This window comes from Staurois parvus, unplaced genomic scaffold, assembly GCF_062004578.1.
Source record: "Staurois parvus isolate SC_StPar_1 unplaced genomic scaffold, SC_StPar_1.0 ptg000586l, whole genome shotgun sequence".
NCBI classification, from domain to species: Eukaryota; Metazoa; Chordata; class Amphibia; order Anura; family Ranidae; genus Staurois; species Staurois parvus.
The window spans coordinates 6,212,497-6,233,835 of NW_028318382.1; the positions used below are offsets into that span (position 1 = coordinate 6,212,497).

General features: G+C 40.8%; 1 protein-coding gene across 2 annotated transcripts; it reads right to left on the reverse strand.

Annotated features, from left to right (window-relative positions):
* Positions 1–21,312, reverse strand: GNRH1 (gonadotropin releasing hormone 1). Of its 2 annotated transcripts, none has more exons than XM_089692404.1 (4): positions 21,291–21,312; positions 11,181–11,322; positions 7,401–7,487; positions 1–96 (listed from the first exon to the last, which is right to left on the reverse strand). In XM_089692404.1, exons 2-4 carry the CDS (start codon positions 11,319–11,321, stop codon positions 55–57), a joined length of 270 nt encoding a protein of 89 aa, XP_089548530.1. In that variant the 5' UTR covers position 11,322; positions 21,291–21,312; the 3' UTR covers positions 1–54. The 2 variants fall into 2 exon arrangements, with proteins under 2 accessions (XP_089548530.1, XP_089548529.1); XM_089692403.1 differs by lacking the exon at positions 21,291–21,312 and adding an exon at positions 13,039–13,146.
* Positions 21,313–21,339: the final 27 nt, after the last annotated feature.

Consider the following 21,339-nt stretch of genomic DNA (forward strand, 5'->3'; position numbering starts at 1 on the left):
TGATCTTGGCTTGTGGTTTATTGATTCATTTCTTATCAAAAGTTATTGCCAACATCAAATCTTCTTCCTGGCGTTATCTCCTTCCAGCCAGTTCATCTGTAAAACATACATAGAAGTTACATCCAGTGTTGTCTAGGACATCGCATTATTCATCAATCTCTTTGCTATAGCCAGGCCCGGACTGGACATAGGGCACACTGGGGAGGGGGGCCAGGCGGTACATAGATCAACTGGACTGCATTTCTTGGTACCTCTATGTGCTGCCCCGCCGCCCCCCTCCTATCCATCTCCTGCATGCCTTGGGCTCCTGTATGCTCCCCCGTGGCTGCCTTCCTCCCCCCCTCATCTTCTGCAGCGCTACGGGGGGATCTGTCAGCATATTCTGTCCCCAGTGCTGACAGACAACAGACGGGAGAGGAGAGAGCTGGTTCTGCCCCTCCTCCTTCCGCCCTCTCCTCCTGTGTCTGCCCCACCCACACTCCCGTGCCAGCCTTGTCTCTCCTTTCCCCTCCCTAAAAAAAAAAAAAAAATATATAAAATTGTAAAAAAAAATGAATAATAATAAAAACCTACTGACACTAGTGGCAGAACTACCAGGGTCGCAAAGGTCACTTTTGCGACTGGGTCCTGGCATTCAAAGGAAAGGAGACTTGGGGCTGCTCAGTCCAAAATGCCTGGTCCTATTTTTTGTTTTAGTCTGGGCCTAGCTATAGGGGATGAGTGAAGTGATTTCATAGCAAAATGATGAGCGTTTATATTTACCTGTCCCAGTTCATATAACTTTTGTTCTGTTGTAGAGAAAAGCTGCCTGAAGAATCTACATATCTGAGACATTTTTGGGAGTGTCATACAGTGCCTAGACAAGGTCATCTAGGGTCCAAATGGCACCTCCCACTCATAATGTATGAGCATTATGTGTCAGCAAAAATCCCTTCCCTCCACTCCCAAAAATTTGAGTACTAATCTTCACACTTCCCTTCTATGCATAAATTCCCTTTGCAAGCCAAAACTCTCCCCAGATAAAAATTCCCTCTCTTCACCTAGCATTGAACCCCCCCCCCCCACCTAAAAAAAAAAAAAAAAATCCCCTCCTAGGAAATCTTCCCCCTCTCTCTAACAGTTGTCTCCTTCTCACCAAGCTTCTTACTGATGGTCTTATAGCCCATTCCAGCCTTGTGCAGGTATTGTCCCTGACAGCTCTTTGGTCTTGCCCATGATGGCAAGGTTTGAATGGAAGAAAGAGATTCTATGGACAGATGTCTTTTAGTTGTTGTTAGGAGCACCTTCTTAAATCGACAGCACTAATCTGTGTACTACATGAGCACATAGCCAGTCTGTGGGAGCCAGAATTATTGTTGGTTGGTAGGGGATCAAATACTTATTTTACTCACTGGACTGCAACTCAACTTATAACATTTGTATCATGTTTTTTCTGGATTTTTGGTTGATATTCTGTCTCTATCATTTAAAATACACCTATGTTAAAAAGTTATAGACCCTTAATTTCTTTGTAAGTGGGCAAACTTACAAAATCTGCAGCGGATCAAATAATTATTTTCCCCGTTGTACAATCATCCAAGTGCACCTTTTTCTAAAAAGCAAGTCCATGCCCTGTCCCTACTTTTTCTTATAGTTCATGTCCCTCCTCCAACTTTTCTCTAGAGAGCATGTATGGCCCATGCTCTTCCTCTGTCTTTTCTCTAAAGAACAAGTATGGCCCTAGCTCCTACTCCAACTTTTCCCTAATACCTAGTACACATGATCAGAATAGCGGATGACAAAAATCGCTTTCGGAGGGTCATATAATAATCTGATTGTTAGTACACAGCTTTCAACAGCCGATCACGACAGTTCATGCAACAATATCCGAAGGGACAAGCACAAAACTTTTTCTTGTATGATAACAGAACAAACGATTTTTGTTCAGTCAGTACAGTATTCTTCCAAAAAAATATAAGAGACCACGCTTGGAGACGAAAGAATATATTACAATCAGTACTGGGACAATTTCTTCTAGCATCCTGGGCAAGGATGCAGAACTGTAACCCCTCCCCCACTGTTAAAGCATGCTGTAAAATGGGTTTACTGTCCTGTGTCTTTTCTCTGCCTCCTTGCTACGCTGTGTCCTGGGCAGCTGTCCCTTGGGGCCACCCCTTGTCCCGGGCTTGATTACAATACAATACAATACAGCACTTCCAAAGCTATATTCTGTCTTAGGAGAATGTTTGTAATTTTAGTAACCTCTTCATTTTCGATATTAGACTAGCATGCAAAAAAAAATAACTGATGACCATTCGTCCAATATTGTATAATATATCGTGTGTATGAGGCATAAGGAACAAACATGAACCATGCACCTCCTCCAACTTTTCTCTAAAGAACAAGAATGGCCCATGCGCCTCCTCCATCTTTTCTTTAATGTACAAGTCTGGTCCATGCTCCTCCTCCATCTTTTCTTTAATGTACAAGCCTAGTCTATGCTCCTCCTCCAACTTTTCTCTAAAGAACAAGTCTGGTCATGCTCCTCCCCAACTTTTCTCTAAAGAGCAAGACTGGTTCATACTCCTCCCCAATTTTTTTTCCCAAAAAGCAAGTATTATCCTTGCTCCTTCCCAACTTTTCACTACAGAACAAGTATGGTCCATGATCCTCCTCCTCCTCCAACCTTTCTCTAATGAACAACGATGGTTAATGTCCTCCCAAGTTTTACTCCAAAGAACAAGTATAGTGCATGCTCTGACCCCAGTCACTGCTGTAATCAATAGAATATCACATGTAAAAGAATTTTCATTGATCACTGCATGGCCTGCCCAGGGTCTGTACAGTGTTTACCAATCCAGTGCGCTTTTATCCAGTGCAATCTAATTATACATGCACAGGATGAGCAAAAGATGAGTGCTAGTCATAAAAATAATAGGCAGTGTGCCCAGTATCTGTCTTCGCCTAGGCACATACTCTGTTGGGTAGACTTCCAGTCAAGAGTTCAAAGCTAAAGTGGAACCCGGTGGTGGACTGACCATTTGGAAACTCGGGCACTGCCCGAGGGCCCGGGGTTAGTAGGGGGCCCCATTAGTTGCCCCTGGTACCTTTTTCATAGGCTTTTTTGAGTTTGGGCAAGGATACAGGGACCCCATGATCCCCTTTTGCCCGGGGGCCCCATGATTTGTCAGTCCAACCCTGGTGGAACCTTTGAGAAGTCAGGGCAGACTGATGCAAACCACCCTGATACAGAACCCATCAGTGTAGGTTAGGTGAGAAACTTAAATTCTGGATGATGTACACTGATTGCTATTTCACTGCTTGTGCTAGTTTCATTAATACCTAGCAGAAACCATGAAAGAATAGCCCTGATTAGAGATGAGCGAATTATTCAAAAATTTGATTCGGCTGATTCGCCGAATTTAAGGAAGAAATTCGATTCGATGCGAATTTATTTGCTACGAATTTAACTTATAAAAAGGGTTTCTAGGCTTCAGAGAGCCTTTAAATTAGTGCAGAACACTGTATCTTTAATTTAAATGCCCTTGGAGATGAGGAAGGATGAGAAGAAGGAGAAGGAGAAGGAGAAGGATGAGAAGAAGGAGAAGGATGAGAAGAAGGAGAAGGATGAGAAGAAGGAGAAGGATGAGAAGAAGGAGAAGGATGAGAAGAAGGAGAAGGAGAAGGATGAGAAGAAGGAGAAGGATGAGGAGAAGGATGAGAAGAAGGAGAAGGATGAGAAGAAGGAGAAGGAGAAGGATGAGAAGAAGGAGAAGGATGAGAAGAAGGAGAAGGATGAGAAGAAGGATGAGAAGAAGGAGAAGGATGAGAAGAAGAAGGATGAGAAGAAGAAGAAGGATGAGAAGAAGGAGAAGGATGAGAAGAAGAAGAAGGATGAGAAGAAGAAGAAGGATGAGAAGAAGGAGAAGGATGAGAAGAAGAAGAAGGATGAGAAGAAGGAGAAGGATGAGAAGAAGGAGAAGGATGAGAAGAAGAAGAAGGATGAGAAGAAGAAGAATTCCAAGCCGGCAAAATGTGTATCTGCAGAGCTCCGCTATTTCTTAGCGGAGCTCTGCAGATACACTTAGCGGAGCTCTGCAGATACACTTTTTGCCGGCTTGGAATTCTTCTTATTTTCATCCTACTTCTTCTTCTTCATCCTCATCCTCTTCTTCTGAGGATGAGGATGAAGAAGAAGAAGAAGAAGTAGGATGAAAATAAGAAGAATTCCAAACCGGCAAAAAGTGTATCTGCAGAGCTCCGCTAAGTGTATCTGCAGAGCTCCTCTATTTCTGACAGTTCTCTGACATTCACATTTACAGCGGTTGAAACATTGTATCTATTTGTTTCCATAAATGGAAACAAATAGATACAATGTTTCAACCGCTGAGCTCTGCAGATACACTTAGCGGAGCTCTGCAGATACACTTAGCGGAGCTCTGCAGATACACTTTTTGCCGGCTTGGAATTCTTCTTATTTTCATCCTACTTCTTCTTCTTCTTCTTCATCCTCATCCTCAGAAGAAGAAGAAGAATGAAAAGAAGAAGAAGAATGAAAAGAAGAAGAAGAATGAAAAGAAGAAGAAGAAGAATGAAAAGAAGAAGAAGAATGAAAAGATTCTTCTTCTTCTTTTCATTCTTCTTTTCATTCTTCTTCTTCTTTTCATTCTTCTTCTTCTTCTTTTCATTCTTCTTTTCATTCTTCTTTTCATTCTTCTTCTTTTCTCTTTTCATTCTTCTTTTCATTCTTCTCATTCTTCTTTTCATTCTTCTTTTCATTCTTCTTCTCATTCTTCTTTTCATTCTTCTTCTTTTCATTCTTCTTTTCATTCTTCTTTTCATTCTTCTTCTCATTCTTCTTTTCATTCTTCTTCTTCTTTTCATTCTTCTTCTTCTTCTTTTCATTCTTCTTCTCATTCTTCTGTTCATGAAGAAGAAAAGAAGAATGAGAAGAATGAAAAGAAGAATGAAAAGAAGAAGAAAAAGAATGAAAAGAAGAATGAGAAGAATGAAAAGAAGAATGAAAAGAAGAATGAGAAGAATGAAAAGAAGAATGAAAAGAAGAATGAGAAGAATGAAAAGAAGAATGAAAAGAAGAAGAAGAATGAAAAGAAGAATGAAAAGAAGAAGAATGAAAAGAAGAATGAAAAGAAGAAGAAGAATGAAAAGAAGAAGAAGAATGAAAAGAAGAAGAATAAAAAGAAGAAGAAGAATGAAAAGAAGAAGAAGAAGAATGAAAAGAAGAATGAGAAGAATGAAAAGATTCTTCTTCTTCTTTTCATTCTTCTTTTCATTCTTCTTCTTCTTTTCATTCTTCTTTTCATTCTTCTCATTCTTCTTTTCAATCTTCTCATTCTTCTTCTCATTCTTCTTTTCATTCTTCTCATTCTTCTTCTTCTTCTTTTCATTCTTCTTCTTCTTCTTTTCATTCTTCTTTTCATTCTTTTCATTCTTCTTCTCATTCTTCTTTTCATTCTTCTTCTCATTCTTCTTTTCATTCTTCTTCTCATTCTTCTTCTTCTTTTCATTCTTCTTTTCATTCTTCTTCTCATTCTTCTTTTCATGAAGAAGAAAAGAAGAATGAGAAGAATGAAAAGAAGAATGAGAAGAAGAATGAAAAGAAGAATGAGAAGAATGAAAAGAAGAATGAGAAGAATGAAAAGAAGAATGAAAAGAAGAAGAAGAAGAATGAAAAGAAGAAGAAGAATGAAAAGAAGAATGAAAAGAAGAAGAAGAAGAATGAAAAGAAGAATGAAAAGAAGAAGAAGAAGAATGAAAAGAAGAAGAAGAAGAATGAAAAGAAGAATGAGAAGAATGAAAAGAATAAGAAGAAGAATGAAAAGAAGAATGAAAAGAAGAAGAATGAAAATAAGAAGAAGAATGAAAAGAAGAAGAAGAATGAAAATAAGAAGAAGAAGAATGAAAATAAGAATGAAAAGAAGAAGAAGAATGAAAAGAAGAATGAGAAGAATGAAAAGATTCTTCTTCTTCTTTTCATTCTTCTTTTCATTCTTCTTCTTCTTTTCATTCTTCTTATTCTTCTTCTTTTCATTCTTCTTATTCTTCTTCTTTTCATTCTTCTCATTCTTCTTCTCATTCTTCTTTTCATTCTTCTTTTCATTCTTCTTCTTCTTTTCATTCTTCTTTTCATTCTTCTCATTCTTCTTTTCATTCTTCTTCTTCTTTTCATTCTTTTCATTCTTCTTCTCATTCTTCTTTTCATGAAGAAGAAAAGAAGAATGAGAAGAATGAAAAGAAGAATGAAAAGAAGAAGAATGAAAAGAAGAATGAGAAGAAGAATGAAAAGAAGAATGAGAAGAATGAAAAGAAGAATGAGAAGAAGAAGAAGAATGAAAAGAAGAATGAAAAGAAGAAGAAGAATGAAAAGAAGAATGAAAAGAAGAATGAAAAGAAGAAGAAGAATGAAAAGAAGAAGAAGAATGAAAAGAAGAAGAAGAATGAAAAGAAGAATGAAAAGAAGAATGAAAAGAAGAAGAAGAATGAAAAGAAGAAGAAGAATGAAAAGAAGAATGAAAAGAAGAAGAATGAAAAGAAGAAGAATGAAAAGAAGAATGAGAAGAATGAAAAGAAGAAGAAGAAGAATGAAAAGAAGAATGAAAAATGAAAAGAAGAAGAAGAAGAATGAAAAGAAGAATGAAAAGAAGAAGAAGAAGAATGAGAAGAATGAAAAGATTCTTCTTCTTCTTTTTTTCATTCTTCTTTTCATTCTTCTTCTTTTCATTCTTCTTCTTCTTCTTTTCATTCTTCTTTTCATTCTTCTCATTCTTCTCATTCTTCTTCTCATTCTTCTTCTCATTCTTCTTCTTCTTCTCATTCTTCTTTTCATGAAGAAGAAAAGAAGAATGAGAAGAATGAAAAGAAGAAGAAGAATGAAAAGAAGAATGAGAAGAAGAATAAAAAGAATGAAAAGAAGAATGAGAAGAATGAAAAGAAGAATGAAAAGAAGAAGTATTCCAGTACAGCAAAAAGTGTATCTGCAGAGAGCTCCGCTATTTCTGACAGTTCTCTGACAGTTCCTTCACATTTACAGCGGTTGAAACATTGTATCTGTTTCCGAATAAAAACATCTGTATCCTAAATGGAAACAAATAGATACAATGTTTCAACCGCTGTACATGTGAAGGAACTGTCAGAGAACTGTCAGAAATAGCGGAGCTCTCTGCAGGGACACTTTTGCCGGCTGATCGGGAAAAATCCGATTCGCGCACCCGAATTATGCTAATATTCGGATTCGACGCGAATCGAATTTTTCCTGAAATTCGAAACGAATTCCACTTCGCCTGGTTCGATTCGCTCATCTCTAGCCCTGATCTTTTCTTGGTCCTGTTCTGGTGCAAATAGTGTAGCTAGCCTCAGATCTACAACAAACTGGAGTGTGTTCATTTTTAAAATGTACTCACCAAAGCATCTCTGAGGAGGCTGTGTCTGTTCTGTGGAATGGAGCATTCAAGGTGTTGAGGTTCTGTGAATGAAACTTCATTCGGCACCTAAAATAAACATGACATTGAAATTACTTTCATATTATCTGAGTGTGAGCTAATGAAGGTTGTTTAGCATCCCCTTTGCGAAAGTAAGTTTACTTAAAGTGTTACTAAACCAACAACATAAAATCAGTCTGTATACAGTTAGGTCCCTATGTATTTGGACACAGGCACAAATTTCATACGTTTGGCTCTGTATACCACCAGAATAAATTAAAATGAAACAATCTAAATGAATTTGAAGTGCAAACTTTCAGCTTTAATTCAAGGGGGATACAGATTAATCTTAGTTTCATCCGTCCAAAGAATGCTTTTCCAGAACTTGTCTGGCTTTTTAGATTTTTTTTGCAAAGTCTAATCTGGCATTTCTATTCTTCAGACTTATGAATGGATTGTACCTTGTGGTGAACCCGCTGTATTTGCTCTTGTGAAGTCTTCTCTTGATTGTAGACTTTGACAATGATATGCCCACCTCCTGGAGAGTGTCCTTCACTTGTCTGGATGTTGTGAATGGGTTTTTCTTCACCATAGAGAGGATCCTGCGATCATCCACCACTGTTGTCTTCCTTGGACGTCCATGCCTTTTTATGTTGCTGAGCTCACCAGTGCATTCTTTTTTCCTCAGAATGTACCAAACTGTTGATTTGGCCACTTCTAATGTTGCTGTTATCTCTCTGATGGATTTGTTTCATTTTTGAAGCCTTACAAAGGCCTGTTTCACTTGCATGAACAGCTCCTTTGAATGCATGATGTAGGTTCACAGCAATAGATTCCAAATGCAAATACCACACTTAGAATCAACACCAGACCTTTTACCTGCTTAATTGATGAAGAAGTAATGAAGCAGTAGCCCACACCTGGCCATAAAACAGCATTTGATTCAATTGTCCAATTACTTTTCGTCCCTTGAAAAAGGAGGGGGGGTGGCTACTCTGAAGAGCTGTAATTCCTAAACCCTACCTCCAATTTGGATGTACATACCCTCAAATTAAACCTGAGAGTGTGCACTTTCAGCCCATATCTTTTATAGCTTGAATATGTTTTGGTAAATACCTGAAAACAACTAAAATTGTGTCCAAATATATATGGACCTAACTGTATGCAGTAGAGCATGCTTGTTACACTCACTGTAGAACATAAGGGGTTAATCCTCTGCATTGTGTAAAAAGGCTGTTTGATCCTAATGTCCCTGATCCTCCCCTTCTTCCAGTGTCCCCCCTCTTATCTCCTGATAAGATATATTATGTGGAGTCACTCTGCTCATGCACAGTTTGGTGTGTATTGCTAGAGAGGTTTTGGGTTTTTGTTTTTTTTCTTTGGAGGGTGTATGTGATCAGCACAGGGCCAATTAGCACTGTCCAGACAGAGGTCAGGGGTTCTGCATCCATCTAGAGCAAAATTAAAACTCCTCCTACAAGTTTTAACCAGTGCTCTCCTGAACACTGATAGAAGTATTTAATATATTTATAAATGATATAGGGTCTGGGATTAAAAATACCATTTCAGTTTTTGCAGATGATACCAAGCTGTGCAGTGGAATAACGTCCTTACAGAATGTCTCCAACTGACAAGCCGACCTCAATGCTCTGTTTAATTGGGCAGCTATGTGGCAAATGAGGTTTAATGTTGATAAATGTAAGGTTCTGCACTTGGGGGCTAAGATAATGCATGCATCATACATACTAGGGGGAGTACAACTGGGGGAATCAATGGTGGAGAAGGATCTGGGAGTTCTGGTAGATCACAAGCTTAATAATGGCATGCAATGCCAAGCTGTACATTAAAGCATGCAATGCCAAGACCTCATCTGAAATATGCAGTTCAGTTTTGGGCACCAATTAACAAAAAGATCATTGGGGAACTGGAGAAAGTACAGAGAAGGGCAACCAAACTGATAAGAGGCATGGAGGAGCTCAGCTATGAGAAAAGATTAGAGGAACTGAATTTATTCTCTCTTGAGAAGAGAAGATTAAGGGGGATATGATCAACATGTATAAATACATCAGTGGTTCATATAGTGAACTCGGTGTAGAGCAATTCACCCTGAGGTCATCACAGAGGACAAGGGGGCACTCTTTACGTCTGGAGGAAAAGAAATTTAATCTTCAAATACGGAAAGGTTTCTTCACAGTAAGAGCTGTTAAAATGTGGAATAGACTCCCTCAAGAGTTGGTTCTGGCCAGCTCAGTGGATGCTTTAAAAAAGGCTTGGATTATTTCTTAGATACACAGAATATAACTGGATATTAACATTTATAGGTAAAGTTGATCCAGGGACTATCCGATTGCCTCTCGGGGGATCAGGAACGAATTTTTTTCCCTGCAGGAGCAAATTGGATCATTGGTTGCCTTCCTCTGGATTAACTGTGGGTATAGGATTTTTTTTTTTTTTTTTAATGGTTGAACTAGATGGACGTTTGTCTTTTTTCAGCCAGACTAACTATGTAACTATGTAAGTCACAAGACTGCTGTAACTGCTGATGAGAAAAAGTATGTAGCTGTTTATATTTACTAAAATAATTGCACTTCCATGTTTTGTGTATTGTGGGAGACCAGATATAGTGAATGCAGTGTCCTGGGTTTAGTAACACTTTAAGTGCTGGTTCAAATTGATGTGGTACAGGATTTGCAGCGATTCCTGTGCGTTTCCTGCACCTCATCAGAATCACAGTCTGCTCATGCGAACTGTTGTGGGTATCTAAGTTAAATGACACCCCAAAAATGGTTTGCAGTGCGACTCACTGAATCAGATCGCATGGGTGTGTACACACCCATGCAATCCAATTCCAGTGTGAGAAGAAAAAAGTGCCTGTACCTTTCACGTGGGTGCAATGTGATTTGAGCCATACAAAATGAATGGCTCAAAGTGCACTACAAAGAATCGCACCACAATAGTGTGAACTGGCACTCAAGGTTTGAACAAAGCTGCTTAAAGCTTAAAAATACTTTGTAAAAAGCTCTTCTTGTACAAAAGTCTGTATGTACAGGGCCCTGGAGCAACAGTCCCCAAACTATGGCCTGGGGCCAGTCTATGTCCTGCTGGTTGCTGTAAATTGGTCCCTGCAGGGCTTTCTCATCGGAAGCCCCTGAATGTCGAGTAGCCATGGGTGAAGGGCACTGAAATTAAGTGTTTCAGAAGTGGACATTGTATTTGGATCAATGCGGATTGGGGTGATACCCTGCCCTATGGTCCATGTAGTCCTGGTTGTGACATCATCAGGAGTAGCAGAGTGTGGGATGTGAAGCCTACATGGAGGTAGGTGCCCCTTAACATTAATGAAGGGGAAGAGATACTAAAACCAATGATGGGGTACCTTTGCAACTACTGACACAGGGACATTTTTTTGGGGATCTCCAACACTTGGGTAGATCTTTCTATTGCTTACAACCCCTAAACAGAGGAACACTGAACTTTGACCCCTACCCTGATGTAAGCCTAGTACTACACTAGCAATTAAATCTTTTTACTACTCCTTGGTAGTGGCTCATGTGCATCACATTGAAATCAATGTGCTACTAATGGGATTGCTGTCAAAGAGTAGCTGAATCTCTTGGTAGCAAGGGGATGTAATTGTCATTGTAGCCCTAGGCTTATAAGGCTTTTTGAAACCCTGGTGAAGCTACCCTTTGATAGTTACCCACTCCATAGAAAGAGATGAGTTTACTTGTCATACATTTTTTTATCCTAATTATTTATTACCTCTGCGTAGGAGTCCTGGAGACTTTCAACTTCCCGTTTTCCACCTGGCCGTAGTCCATAAGACCAGTGCTGGCCATGACTCATATGAGAAGACAGCAGGACAACGGAAAGGAGCAGGACTATTGTCCCATGACGGCTCATACTATACAAAATAAAGGGGACAGATTATATGCAGAAGGTGCATTTCACCAGCACAAATTACATTCTCCTCTACATGTGTTCCTGCTGGTACCATTGCTGCAGCACTTTTGTCACTGCTGTCTTGATAATATTTTTCATGTATAGAAGATACATTTAATGATAGATTTAACTGCCCTGTAGATGGCAAGGTTACAAGAGTGTCTTCAGACACATTTTCTGACATCAGCTATTTAGTTATATTGTGTAACTTTGCCCTAAACCAGCGACATTACTGATTTGAGAAAAATATTTTAAGAAAACAGATTACATGAAAACCAGAAAGTGTAGTCTTAGGCTGATCATAAATAAAGGGCATGTGGCCATGCAGATATGAAATAACCATTGACCTGGTTTGTATCTTACTCAATGGGTTTATACTAATAAAAGGAACAGGAAAGACCTCATAAGGAAAGGAGTACTTTGCCAAATTGTGTATTTTGCCAAGTAAAATCGGCATGATAGTTTTTGGTGTGCCAACACCCACATTTACCACACCTAAAAATTAATTTATGACAATGAAAAAAAAATAAAATGTAACAAAACTTGTTTATTATATCTGCAAAGCTAACCCCTCCCCTGACAAATCATTTATCCCTTAGGCCCAAGGAGCAATCAGCTCACAGATCCTTTGCTGATCAGAGCAGAGCAGGTGGATGACACATTTGTGTCTGCTCAGGGAACACGCACAGAGCCCGCTCTGCTGTATGGGCAGTCAGGAGTTAACAGACTCCACTGTCCGTTTACACCCAACTATCCTCTGATCTGCTCTTAAACAGAAGAAGACTGATTCCCTTCCATTTCTTTTTAGCAGACTGGATCGAAACTGGAGGTAGGTGGGTGAAAATGGACTAGTCTGTTTACACCCCCCTGTCCATAGTGATGAATTGACCTTCTGATCAGATCCACCTGCGAAGAGCCTAATCAATAAAACTAATCCTTTATCCCTAAAATTATTATTACTTGTAAATGGCACCTACTCAATCAAGTGGATTTATTTAACCTAGAACATTTTTATTGTACGTTATCGTATTTTCACTCAATGTGTACAGTAATCATATGGAAATCATCGAATAGGAAAACATGATCAGAGGCAAAGAATAACCCTACACTACACAGCATCAGTTCTTCTACTACGCTAGTACATAGCTACATTTGCCTTTATTGGTCGAATGTTCATACAAGTAAATACCATTCTCGGTTACATCAATACATCATCACCTTTGTGGAAAATCAGATCATTCATCTGATTTTCTCATAGCGTGTACTAAGTTTAACCTTTCCAGCTAAACAGAGGAAGTTCTGATATACCATTAGGTCACTAAATTTGTCCTTATCTACAAATACAGAGTGTATACTTGTACCCACAATCCCCCCAGAGCAGTTATTCTCAACCAGGGTTCCTCCAGGGGTGGCTAGGGGGTTCTTTGAGTTGTGGTTAACGGACCAACCAGCTGATGGTGTCTACATAGTTTCAGGTCCAGCACCACTTGGCGGAGCCTACAGTGTGACTGTAAGGGTGTCATACTAGCCACCCATTCTTCCCACCACTAATGTAAAGGGTATTTTTCCAATGACTCCGGTTGGACTAATCTTACCAGGGATTTCCTATGACTTAAAATTATTTCAAAGGTTCCTCTTGGGTAAAAAGGTTGAGAGAAGCTGCTCAAGAGTGTGTTACCTGTCCTGCAGGAATGACATCTCTCAGCTCAGGTCTGGTCTGGTGGCAGATGTTCCTTTTGATGTCTCCTATTTATACATCAGCACAAACACATCTCTCACAGTGTGGGGTTGTACAATGACAGTGTAAATACAAAGCACCCTGCTGTTTAATCTGGATAAAGTCAGCAGCAGCAGCAGGGAAGATTGACTCAGATTGATTTGGGGGTGGGGGGCATGTCCTGTTGTCTATTGTTTACCAGAATTATACATCTCTTAATCAAGTAGCGTCATGGGAACTTAATGTCTAACATGTCACATGCTGATTTTTATATGAAACTCATAATTATTATTATTATTATACAGGATTTATATAGCGCCATCAATTTGCTCAGTGCTTTACAATATAACGGGAGACAATACAGCAACAATACAGTTCAATACAAGAGGGAAAGGAGGGCCCTGCTCCTTGGAATTTACAATCTAGGAGGGAGGGGCTAGTGGTACAAAAGGTAGTAACTGTGGGGGATGGACTGGTTAGAAGAGTAGAAGATTCCATTATTAACTGAGGGCAGGATAGGCTTCCCTGAAGAGATAGGTTTTCAGAGATCGCCTAAAAGTGAGCAGAGTAGGCGATAGTCTGATAAATTGGGGTAGAGAGTTCCAGAGGATGGGGGAAGCTCTGGAAAAGTCCTGGAGATGAGCATGGGAGGAGACAATGGAGCTAGAGAGCAGGAGGTCTTGCGAGGAGCAGAGAGAACGGTTTGGGTGATATTTAGAGACAAGATCGTTGATGTCATTTGGGGCAGAGTTATAAATGGCTTTATACGTTATTGTTAATGTTTTGAATTTTATCCGTTGGGCAATGGGAAGCCAGTGGAGGGATTGGCAGAGAGGGGTGGCAGATACAGAACGGTTAGTAAGGTGGATAAGTCTGGCAGCAGCATTCATGATAGACTGAAGAGGGGATAGCCTGCGATTCGGTAGGCCAATGAGGAGGGAGTTACAATAGTCAAGGCGAGATAGAACAAGGGAGTGAATAAGTTGCTTAGTGGTTTCCGAGGTTAGGAACGGGCGTATCTTGGAGATGTTGCGGAGGTGAAGTCTACAAGATTTGGACAGTGATTGGATTTGGGGGTGAAAGGACAGATGGGAGTCTAGGATTATACCTAGTACCCTGGCATGAGGGGAGGGAATGATGATTGTGTTATTGATCTTGATGGAGAAGTCAGGGGAGGGGGCACGGGCTCGGGGGATTACCAAGAGCTCAGTTTTGGAAAGATTGAGTTTGAGGAAGTGGAGTGACATCCATGCCAATATGTCGCTTAGTAGGTTAGTAATGCGAGAGGAGACTGAAGGGGAGAGGTGAGGGGTAGAAAGATAGATTTTGTGTGTCATCAGCATAGAGATGGTAGTTAAAGCCATGGGAGTTTATCAAGTGACCAAGGAAGGAGGTGTAGATGGAGAAGAGAAGGGGTCCAAGGACAGAACCTTGAGGGACCCCTACAAAAAGAGGGAGTGAAGAGGAGGAGGCAGCGCTACAGTTAACGCTGAAGGAGCGCTGTGATAGGTAGGAGGAGAACCAGGAGAGAGCAGAGTCTCTGAGGCCAAGAGAGTGGAGTTTTTTGAGGAGGAGGGGATGGTCAACTGTATCAAAAGCCGCAGAGAGGTCAAGTAGTAAGAGTATGGAGTAGTGGCCATTGGTTTTAGCTGTTAGTAGATCATTAGTGAGTTTGAGTAGGGCAGTTTCAGTGGAGTGTAGTGAGCGAAAGCCAGACTGTAAAGGGTCAAGAAGGTTGGTATCGGTGAGGTGGGAACTCAGGTGATTGTAGACTAAGCGTTCTAGGAGTTTAGAGGTAAATGGCAGCAGGGAGATGGGTCTTAAGTTGTTAATGTTGGTGGGGTCCAGGGAGGGCTTTTTAAGTGTGGGAGTGATGTGCGCATGCTTTAGAGGGGAGGGGAAGGTACCAATAGAGAGGGAAGGATTGAAGATGTGAGTGAGGGAGCATAGGATGGAAGAAGAGGGTGACCGTAGTAGTTGTGCGGGGACAGGATCCAGGGGGCAGGTAGTGAGACAGACTTCAGAGAAAACCTTAGTGACCTCTTCGGTAGTAGCAAGGTCAAATGAGGAAAGTGTTGAGGGAGGTTTAGTATAAGGTATGCTAAGTGGGATGGATGTCTGTGCAGTGACGATGTCCCTACGAATTGCGTCAATCTTGTTTTTGAAATGATTTGCAATCTCGTGAGCAGTGAGTGAGTTACTGGGTGGAGGTGGAGAAAGTAGAGTTAAAAGTAGAGAAGAGACGACGGGGACTGGATGACAAGGTATTAATAAGAGTGAGAAAGTAGGCTTATTTGGCAGCATGAAGGGAGGATTTGTATGTTAAGAAAGCAGATTTATATAGGGTGAATGCTTGCTGGGATTTGGTTTTACGCCACAATCGCTCCAGTGCACGACTATGTCGTTTAGGATTTCTGGTGTTGTCATTCTGCCAAGGTTGTAATGGTCGGGGCCTGATGCTTCGTGTTGTTAGAGGAGCAAGTGAGTCTAATGTGGATGAAAGTGAACTGTTGTAGACAGCAGTGGCCAGGTCAGGGCAGGACAGGGGAGAGGTTCTGTCATAGAGTTGGTCAGTTGCAGAGTGGAAAGGAGCAGGGTTCAAGTTGTGGAGGTTTCTGCGGGTAATTGTTTGCTGCTTGGAGGGATAGGTGTATGAAGATGAGGACACTGTGAAGGTGATGAGATTGTGATCAGAGAGAGGAAAGGAGGCGTTTGTGAGGTTGTAGGGAGTGCAAAGTTGGGAGAAAACAAGGTCTAATGTATTGCCATCAGAGTGAGTGGAGGACTGTATACATTGTGCTAATGCAAAAGATGAGGTTAGGTTGAAGAGTTGGGATGTAGGCAGGTTGTTGACATTAATAGGGATGTTAAAAATCTCCGAGAATAATAGTGGGTAGTTCAGAGGAGAGAAAGTAGGGTAGCCAGGTGGAGAAATCATCAAGAAAGTGGGACACTGGTCCAAAAGGCCGTTAGATCACTGCAATCCTCAGAGAAATGGGAGAAAACAGACGGATGCAGTGAGTCTCGAAAGAAGAGAAGGATAGAGAGGGAGGGTTAGGGAGGACTTGAAAGGTGCTCAGTGGGGATAGAAGCAAACCAACTCCACCACCTTTCCGACCACTGGGTCTGGGTGAGTGGGTCCAGAGGAGGCCTCCACAGGAAAGTGCTGCGGGAAAAGCAGAATCTGCTGCTTGGAGCCAGGTTTCTGTAATTGCTAGTAGGTTAAGGGAGCAGGAAACAAAAAGGTCATGGACAGAGGTAAGCTTATTACAGACAGAGCGGGCATTCCAGAGCGCACATGAAAAAGGGAGGGTGGTTTTTGGGAGCACGGGGACTGATGTTAAATTGAGGGGATTGAGGTTATTCCCAGAGGAAAGAGGATGCATGGTGTGGGGGTAAAATACTGGAGGACCAGGGTTTGGGGAGATATCCCCAGAGGTTAGGAGAAGAAGAAGGGTGAGGAAAGTAACATGAGAGGGGGATGTACACGAGTGCACATGCCTTCCAGTCCTGGTATTTGGGTCAGCAGGAGAGTGAAGTATCAGCAGTAGGTGATGAGAGCAGTAGTAGGGAGATGGTAGCAGTGAGGGTGAGATGTACAAGTTTTGGGGTGGAGCAGAGAGTTAAAGAAGTGAGATTTTGGGAACGCAGGATAGTAATATGAAAAGGAGGAGTAAAGGGGACATATTAAAAAGGTACACGGAGTGGGACTCAGACTTGTAAGAGATGTTTCCCAGGGTGTTTGCTTGCAGTCTGTCCAGCATGCAGTAGAGGTTCTTGTTGTTGTATCTTCCTGCTGCTTGAGTCATCCTGCTTTAGTTAAACTGCTGGGTTTAACTGCGTCTTAGCACTCCATCAAACCAACACTCACGCAAAAGCAGCACCCCATCTGTGACAAGAATCTGTTAGGGCCCATTCATACGGTAACACGCACATTTTACTGCAACACGCACATTTTACTGCAATGCAAGATACACATTTAGAAAGGCACACCAATACATAACTACAGTACCAGATGACATGTTCTATTTTGTATTGCCCTGCATTAAAAAAAAATGGTCAGGTCCAGCCTTTAGTACTACTGTAATATAAAACAATTTACAGTATATCCCCCCTCTACCCATCCTGTAGCTTCATATCTGACTTCTGGGTATATGTATGTATATATATATATATATATATATATATATATATATATATATATACACACACACACACACACACACATACATACACACACACATACACGGGGCAGGTAAAATAAGTATTGAAAATCCTTTGTTGGTAATGACAGCTTCAAGACACTTCCTGTACTAGTCGCATGTATTGCTCAGGTATGGGTTTCGCCTATTCTTCCACACAGTCTTCAAATCTTGAAGGTTCCGTGGACCTCTTCTATGACCTTTGATCTTTAGTTTTTCCATAGATTTTCTATTGGATTCAAGTAAGGTGTTGGTTGGGCCATTCTAGCAGCTTTAGTTTCTTTCTTTCTTTGAAGCCAATTGATAGTTTCCTTGGCTTTGTGTTTGGGATCATTGTCTTGCTGAAATGTCCACCCTTGTTTCATCTTCATCATCCTGGTAGATGGCAGCAGAATGTCTTGGTACATTTTTCCATTCATCCTTCCCTCAAAGATATGAAGTTTGCCAGTACCGTATGCTGAAAAACAGCCCCACACATGATTTTCCCACGTCCTAACTTCACTGTTGGTATGGTGTTTTTGGGGTGATGTGCAGTGCCATTTGACCTCCAAACATGGTGTGTATTATGTTATCCAAAGACCAAAGAGTTCAATTTTGGTCTCATTTGACCAGATTATATTCTCACAGTATTTCACAGGCTTGCCTAAATGTTGCGCAGCAAACTTTAAACAGACTTCAACATGCTTTTTCTTTAGCAGTGGAGTCTTGCATGGTGAGTGTGTGTACAGGCCAAGTGTATTACTTATTGTTTTCTTTGAAAGAATTGTACCTGCTAATTCCAGGTCTTTCTGAAGCTCTCCACAAGTGATCCTGGGCTCTTGGACAACTCTTCTGATAATTCTTTTCACTCCTCTGTCAAAAATCTTGCGAGGAACACATGGTCATGGCCGGTGTATGGTGAAATAATGTTCTTTCCACTTCCGGATTATGGCCCCAAAAGTGCGCTATGGAACATTCAGAAGTTTAGAATATTATATTAATTTGCACTGACAAAGGGGCAGGATTGCTTTCTAATTACTGATAGATTTCAGCTGGAGTCTTGGCTTTCCATGCCTTTTTGCACCTCCCTTTTTTCATGTGCTCAGTTTTTTTTCCCTTGTGCCACTCCATTTTATTACACATAACTCAATTTCTGAACTTATTTGTTTTGGTTTCTTTGTATGTATGGATTGCATAGGATTTTACAGACGTGGTAAAAATTTAATGTCAACAACACCTTTAGAAATATATTTACCTAGAAAAATGGTGACGTGTTCAATACTTATTTTAGCTGCTGTATATATGTGGCTCATATGTGTTTTTTAACCCCTTCATGATTGTTGATACAGAAAGCACGTTGCTGCTAATAAAAGTGTCTTAGTGACAGCAAGCACAGGTAGCTTGGTCACACTACCTATCTATGACAAGGGATTGTCATGCATAATATTAGATTACAAAATAATATATCTGAAAAGTGCTTTAGGCCTTTTAAAAAAAAATTCTTCATATTTTTCTTTGAATAAAATTTTTGATCTTTGAATCTAATGATATGTACCAGATTAAACTTTTATAAGTGTGAGTGAGTGTGGTACCGTGATAGGTTGCCACCTGTGCAATAGGTCCATCTGTGAAATTTCCTTGCTACTAAATATTCCACGGTCAACTGTTAGTGGTATTATACCAAAGTGGAAGCAACTGGGAACAACAGCAACTCAGCCACCAAGTGGTAGGCCACATAAAATGACAGAGCGGGGTCAGCGCATGCTGAAGTGCACATAAGTCACCAACTGGCTGCAGAGTCAATAGCTAAAGACCTCCAAACTTCTTGTGGCCTTCAGATTAGCACAACAGTGTGTAGAGAGCTTCATGGCATGGGTTTCCTTGGCGGAGCAGCTGCATCCAAGCCTTACATCACCAAGTGCAATGCAAAGCGTTAAATGCAGTGGTGTAAAATGCTGCCACTGGACTCTAGAGCAGTGGAGACGTGTTCCCTGGAGTAACGAATCACGCTTCTCTGGCAATCTGATGGACGTTTCTGGGTTCAGCAGTTGCCAGGAGAACGATACTTGACTGACTGCATTGTGCCAAATGTAAAGTTTGGTGGAGGGGGGATTATGGTGTAGGGTTGTTTTTCAGGAGTTGGGCTTGGCCCATTAGTTCCAGTGAAGGGAACTCTTAAGGCGTCAGCACACCAAGACATTTTAGACAATTTCATGCTCCCAACTTTGTGGGAACAGTTTGGGGATGGCTCTTTCCTGTTCCAACATGGCTGCGCACCAGTGCACAAAGCAAGGTCCATAAAGACATGGATAAGCGAGTTTGGGGTAGAGGAACTTGAGTGGCCTGCACAGAGTCCTGACCGCAACCCAATAGAACATCTTTGTCCTTAAAGTATAGTGAATTATATTTGTATTCCATTCACCATTTGTAAAGAGATAGTGCTACACACTTACCTATGTGTACATGTTTCAAATATCTGTTTGTAGATACTAGTCGAAGCAGCCATCTTGACCTTGATATTGGTTAAACATGTTTTAAGTTGGTATATAAAATTTTTCATAACATTCCTTGGATGTTTTGTTTTAATTGCATCAGCACAAAGTTCACTAGCGTTTAGCATTGATAATCCCTGTGTTATTACATGAAGGGATTCAAACTGATGGATGATTTTTGAAGAAATTCCCTTTGGTGCCCTTTCACAAATCAGGTCTGCCTGCCAGTTTTTCATGGGGACCCTTTTGGAAGCTTGATGCAGGTCTATTGGCAGGCAGTTGTAAAACGGACTTGCGTCTCTTTATACCTGCCTACCGTTTGAGGAGGTCTGGGTCCAGAAAAAAAATTTTTTTTCCAGACCTAAAAGTGACAGGTCAGAGCAGCCTGATGTAAACGGACAGATGTCTGTTTATATCCAGCTTCCCATGCACCCACTACGAATCTCTATTAAAATGCAGACACAAATGTGAAAAACAGACATCTGTCCCATTCAGTGAAGATCCAGCAGGGGATATGCTCACCAATTCTCTGCTGAATACAGCAAACAAAGCCCATTTGAAAGGGGCCTTAAAGTGATACTAAAGTCTTTTTTTTTTTTTAAATAAAAACACAACAAAAAGAACCATGTCATACTTACCTTCTCTGTGCAGTGGTTTTGGACAGAGTAGCCTGGATCCTACTCGCAGAGCGCTCCTGGCCCCTCCCTCCTGTCGGGTGCAAGCAACTTGCTATGGGGGCAATGGAGCAGGTGCGCTCCTGAGCCACGGCTCTGCGTGCCCATTCTCACACACAGAGCAATGGCTCGGCCTTCGCTCCTCCCTCTTCTGATTGGCTCACTGGCTGTGATTGACAGTAGCGGGAGCCAACGGCCAATAAGGAGCAAGTCCCCAGAGAACCGAGGCTTTCATGAACATTGCTGGATCAAGATGAGGCTCATATAAGTGTTGGGGGAGCGGGGGGTGCAACACTCAGAGTTGCATGAAAGTAAAAAACCTTGAGCCTTTGGAACCAATTTAAGCTGTCCATAGAATCAAAAACTGAACGTTTTGTTGATCAAAAATGAAAGCACCTCATACAATTATACCATCAATGGTTTTGTTTTTCAAAAAACAAAATCCAGCATATTGGATCAGGCAATTTTGATTGCGGCACGAAAATAATGTGTCCCAGCTGGCACACTAATGATATGAAAAACTAACAATTTGACGATCAACAAGAATTTTTGCTATCAAAAATCATGCATTGTCCTGCTCTGCCATAGTCAAACACTTTAAAATTTCTAGCTACCCTGTCTTTTATGCTGACCCACTGCCTTGAATACCTTCTAATTTACTAGCCCATAAGCAAAATATAGATTTTTTTTCAAAACTGGTGAGTCCTGAAGCCAAAGGTTTAGCATGACAGACAGACAACCAGCATATGCAGTAGGAAGTCTGCAATGTAGCAATCACATTTCTCTCATGACATGTATACTTTAAAACAAACTATATATTACAATCTGTTTGAAAACAATATGCAATAATGTGGAATTTCCCTTACTGAGTGAGGAAGGTTCCAAATCTTTCAATACCTGAAATATGAAGAGTTG